Consider the following 5351-nt stretch of genomic DNA (forward strand, 5'->3'; position numbering starts at 1 on the left):
ATCTTTTTATTTTTTAAAATTATTTTTTGGAAGTAAAATTTTAATTTAATTTTAATTTTAAATTGTTAATTATCTTTATAGTAATACAAATAGAAAGTTTTTGTGCTGATATTTAATTTTTCAAAATTGAACTTGATCCCTTTCAGATTCAGAATTGTCATTTAAGTTATAACGGAGACAATTTCTATTAACAGTATGCTTTGCAATTACCATTAATAAGAGTCAGAGTCAATCATTATCACATGTAGGACTTTATTTGCCAAAATCAGTATTCACCCATGGACAACTTTGTGTTGTTTTGTCAAGAGTTAAGAGTGCAGTGGCCTCAGGGTTCTAATTCTAGACAAAGACGGCAATTCAAAGTCATCAACATACAACAAATGTCGAATTCAAAGAAAATTTTAATAATAGTTAGATAAGAAAAATATTATTTTCATTTTAATAGCATGTTATAATTTACACTTTTGTACAAATATTTACTGTGGATTGATAAACCCATTTGTATGGCTTATCTTATGCTTGATTTAGGGGATTTTATAACCTTTTACCCACATTTATGCAATGAAATAGCATGGTTTTGTATATTCTCCTTTAATTGTGCTCAAGAGTGAAAATATGCTTTTTAGATCTTAAAATAGATAAATATAATTTACCTTGATTCCATTAGATGCCTTGATATGTTTGTTAAGTGATTTAAGGTTTAGGAGGCAAAGATTGGATCAAGGGAATGAAGAAAGAAAGCATGAAAAGTTGAAGAACTCATGGATATAACTAATTTATCTATAACTCTACTTTCAGACTTGAGAGGATGAAATGTGTAACAGGAAGCCAACATCATATGCCAATTGCTTTTCTAATGAAGTTAGTAAGATACTAAGTTGTCGATAATTTTTTATTAGCCTTTTGATATAAAATTTTGTATAAAATTGACATACTATTGTTACAGTTATATGTTCTTATTTTTTCATGTCTCCCTCCTTATGGTTCAAGAATATTATAACTTCAAAATGTTCTATTTGCATTTTATTTTGAATAAAGATAAATCAATATATTCAGTATGTTTATTATATAATGACGATAATAGTATTATATGTAATCGTAACATTAGAGTGTATGTATAGGTACATAAATTAATAACAAAAGATATAAATATATGTAATCTTTTAAATTAATAACATTTGAGTGTATATATAGATACATAATATGTAAAAAGATTAATAAATCTTACTAAAAAAATATAGTTAGAGATATCTTTCGCTTAAGATAATAAAAATAATATAAATACGTTTATTTTTATTAAATATAAATTATTAATTTAAATTATATTTATCTAAATTTTATATACAAATTTTTATAATTTTAAAATTTAAATATGTGAATAAAATTAGATTAATAAAAAATAAAAATATACGAATACGATCCAAATTATATAGAAATAGGGATAAATTTATCCGTGGAAGAACTTAATATTTTCAATGAACTAAAGAAAATAATATATAAGATAAATTTTATAAGATAAATTATAATTTAAATAAATAATTAAAATAAATAAAATATAAAATTATTAATTAATTAGATTTTATGAACTAATTTAATAAATAAAATATAAAATTATTAATTAATTAGATTTTATGAACTCATTTAATAACCTTAATAACTTATATATTAAATATTAATAGAGCATATTAAATTTTTTATAGCTATCATAATTATCATTTATTAAAAATATATTTTAGAGGTTGTAATTAATGTGTTTGAGTTTTACAAAAAAAATTGTATTAATTGTTTATTGATCTTATCAATATACATTAAATGTTAAGCCAAATCAATGGCAAGGTTAAATTGAGTTTTGAATTTTGATAGTATTTTTTTTTTAAATTACATGGAGTTTTAAAACTCCAAATATCAAAGAGTATTGTAATATATGAGATGTAATAGAGAGTACAACATTATATGCCAATTACTTTTTCAATAAGATTAGTAAAATATTAGGTTGTCAATAATTTTTTATTAGCTTTTGATATAAAATTTAATGTAAAATTGACATATTACTAATATTACAGTATATACGTTCTTATTTTTTAGGTTTTTTTTATGGTTTAAGAATTTTATAGATTTTAAACTATTCCATTTGCATTTTACTTTGAATAAAGATAAAACAGCATATTCAGTACGTTTATTATGTAATGACAATAATAGTATTATACTAAATTCGAAAAATTTATGATTATAAAATATTATTTTTAATTTATCATATCAAATTAAAATATAAATTTGTGTATCGCACGAGTTTAACACTGGTATATTTAAAAATGTACATTTATCTACTTTAAAATTATATTAATTTCATTTGCTAATTATAAAANAGCGTTACACTCTTAATTTTTCCAGCAAGAGAAAAATCTATACAGAGTTATTAAAATATATTTAATTATTTATATAACATTTAAAATATTATAAACAAAAAAAAATGAATGTGAAATTTCTAAAACGTGCAGTTAATGAATTATTATTGTAACATAGAACTGTAGATAATTATAGCAATTTTATACGAAATGAATATTGAGTATGATTTGTTAGAGGACCCCAAGAGAAAAGCAAAATAATGTGCTCTGGAATTGCATATATAGAGTAAGTCAACAAAGGTTGAAGTGGGAGACAATAGATTAGAGTTGGACGTTTTCCACTTGGCCACGACATTTGAGTGCTGAGGCGGCTCCTCCCTCAATAATAGAGAGTAAAGAAAAGAAGAGGAGAGAAGAGAAATAATGGAGACAGTGATGGAGGAAGTGGAGGAGTACAACTACCGAGAAGTGAGGCTTCCGTCTTTGATACCAGTGGTGGGGGAGCCTGAGCTGGAGAGGGAAACAGGGGAGCGAAGAAGAGGAAGGGACATACTCATAGCCATTGATCATGCTCCCAATAGCAAGCATGCTTTTGATTGGGCTCTCATCCACCTCTGCCGCCTCGCTGATACCATCCACCTCGTCCACGCCGTTTCTGGTTACTTTTTTATTACTCTCTTCCCATTATTCTCTTTTTTAGTTACTTATTCCATCAATATGTTGCAGACGTAAAGAACGAGGTCGTGTACGACTTAACCCAGGGTCTCATGGAGAAGTTAGCCGTTGAGGCTTTTCAAGTCCTCATGGTTAGTTCTCACCATCTTCGAAACATCATTTGCCTTAATACTATGCAACATGAAACAAACATGTATGGCCACTTGAACTACTTACCATGATTCATCAAACAGATTATTTTCATTGTATTGTTGTGAATCCAACTTCCCTCTTGGAAAATAGTATTATCATCTTATATCACATATGTAATGTATGCACCATGCAATTGCAAACAACAATCATGCGGATTCATTCAAGATATGGGATTTTTTTTAACATCCTGAATTTTGGGCATTGACATTATTAGTTATAGCCTAGGTTCTCTTGTAATAAAACAAAGAATGATTTTCGCGCTCAGAGTCTTGTAGCTGCTGTTTCCTCATATCAACTCTACTCCATAATGTGTTGTTCTGCCAAAATAGTTGACACTTGGAGTTACTTTCTTCAGAGTAAAATAGTTAATTACAGTGTGTAGCAGATGCTAATCCACAAATAACTTATAGAAAGAAGTTCTCAATATTGAACTAATGGGATTAATTCTCAGCCCAATTAAAGTAAATTAAACTGAATTAACAAGAAAAAAGGGGTAAATTTGGGGAGACTAGATAAGAAGCAGGTACTATGCTATTCTTGAGTCATAGAGGGTTTGTCATTCCTGCAAATTGACAAAAGCTTGACATCAAGACCAAAATGAGGATGAGAAAACAGAATTCCACAAATGGAAGTCTAGAAGAAAGTCATACCAGTCTTCCTTTTTATTTTCTTGTCTTCTTTTCCTTTCATAGTAGTGTATTAAAGCTTGGGCTTGGGCCAATTTCATAATCATAACACTGTGCTTTCAGGGGAAAAGATATGAATATAGGAGCAGCAAGTAAATTTTTACACCTTGTAATGAGTATGTATAAACACTTAATGAATGAATTTTATCATTCTTCTCATGTTTCTTGTTCTAATACTTTGTTTCTGTTACACCTAGATTTTGCTAGGCATGAACTTCAAACGTACCGGGGACATTTCGATCCAATAGTACCTAGTTAATAATCCTTGTTATGTTTTATGCAGGTGAAGACAGTTGCTCGGATTGTGGAAGGTGATGCAGGGAAAGTAATTTGCAGGGAAGCAGAGAGGATCAAACCTGCGGCTGTAGTTCTGGGATCAAGAGGCAGAAGCTTAATTCAAAGGTTTGCCTCTCCATTCTCTCTGCAGTTATCCAATACTGTTCTGAATTTCTGATGCAAGAGTGTGTTTCTTCTTTGTTCAGTGTGCTACAGGGAAGTGTTGGAGAGTACTGCTTCCACCACTGCAAAGCAGCACCTGTTGTCATCGTTCCTGGAAAAGGTTTGCATTGTGCCTCTGTCCTTCTTTTCAGGGTTGTATTCTCTTGTAACTGAGTATTAAAATCTTGAAGGAGTTTCATTTCCTTGATTGGCAGATGCTGGAGATGCATCAATATTGTAGTGAAGCTTTGTACGTATGTCAATTGGCCTTGTTAGTATATCTAACAGTCATGTTTAGTGATATGAAGATTGGTTCTGACTCATTTTCACCAAGAATAGAGATGTTTTCCTTGCATATTATTAACCACTAGCATGTTATTAATTCAATGGCTTAGTAACTCATTTTCTCATTGTGCTGTTTAGACTTTCTTTGATGTTACAAAGCATTTGGACAGCTTTATTTTTGGAATAGGTTTATTTGAGTTGCTGTTAGATTCTACTCGTATAAATATACTATTCATTTGTATTAATAGTTAAGGAAAAAATATAATAAAAAGAAAGTTCATCTGTGCAACATAATGGGCAGTGTTGTAGCTATAGGCAACTAGTTTTGTTGGACCACAAACAAATCAGCTATTGGTGTACTAGTTTTGTTTTGGAGCCCAATTTTGTATGGATTCAACTGAGTCAAAGATTGTGCTCAGTTGCCGTATATCAAGCCTTGGGATGCAAATTTGTGTAGTTGTCTTCACTTCACACCAATTCTTTTACGGTATATAACACTTCATTCAAATGAAAAAAGTACGAATCCAGATTTCTAAATTTCCAAGAAGGGGACACAAACGTGGAAGCTAAGTTGCTGTTTGAGATGAAAGCAAAGATAATTTAGTTAGTTGCAAGGGAATCTCTGTGGATTTGGTTAGCCTGCCTTTATTAAATTGAAAGTTGGATATGGTAAACGGCGTTCCATGTGAGTGAGAGTGAGAGCAGAGAAGAGAAGGTGTATGGTTGGGCC

At 29.7% G+C, this 5351-nt stretch overlaps 1 protein-coding gene across 1 annotated transcript; it reads left to right on the forward strand.

Annotated features, from left to right (window-relative positions):
• The first annotated feature begins 2651 nt into the window (after positions 1–2651).
• On the forward strand, positions 2652–4746 carry LOC107459072 (uncharacterized). Its single transcript, XM_016077281.3, has 5 exons — positions 2652–3003; positions 3072–3151; positions 4182–4300; positions 4381–4457; positions 4552–4746. The coding sequence occupies exons 1-5, from the start codon at positions 2769–2771 to the stop codon at positions 4575–4577; spliced, it is 537 nt and encodes a 178-aa protein (XP_015932767.1). The 5' UTR covers positions 2652–2768; the 3' UTR covers positions 4578–4746.
• Positions 4747–5351: the final 605 nt, after the last annotated feature.

The sequence above is a fragment of the Arachis duranensis genome, chromosome 7, assembly GCF_000817695.3.
Source record: "Arachis duranensis cultivar V14167 chromosome 7, aradu.V14167.gnm2.J7QH, whole genome shotgun sequence".
NCBI lineage: Eukaryota > Viridiplantae > Streptophyta > Magnoliopsida > Fabales > Fabaceae > Arachis > Arachis duranensis.

Excerpts from the sequence above, each read along its gene's own strand:
- LOC107459072 (XM_016077281.3), top strand. The coding sequence starts at position 2,769 with ATGGAGACAGTGATGGAGGAAGTGGAGGAGTACAACTACCGAGAAGTG. Across the intron at positions 3,004-3,071 it reads CCTCGTCCACGCCGTTTCTG|ACGTAAAGAACGAGGTCGTG; the intron begins GTTACTTTTTTA and ends AATATGTTGCAG. Across the intron at positions 4,301-4,380 it reads GGCAGAAGCTTAATTCAAAG|TGTGCTACAGGGAAGTGTTG; the intron begins GTTTGCCTCTCC and ends TTCTTTGTTCAG.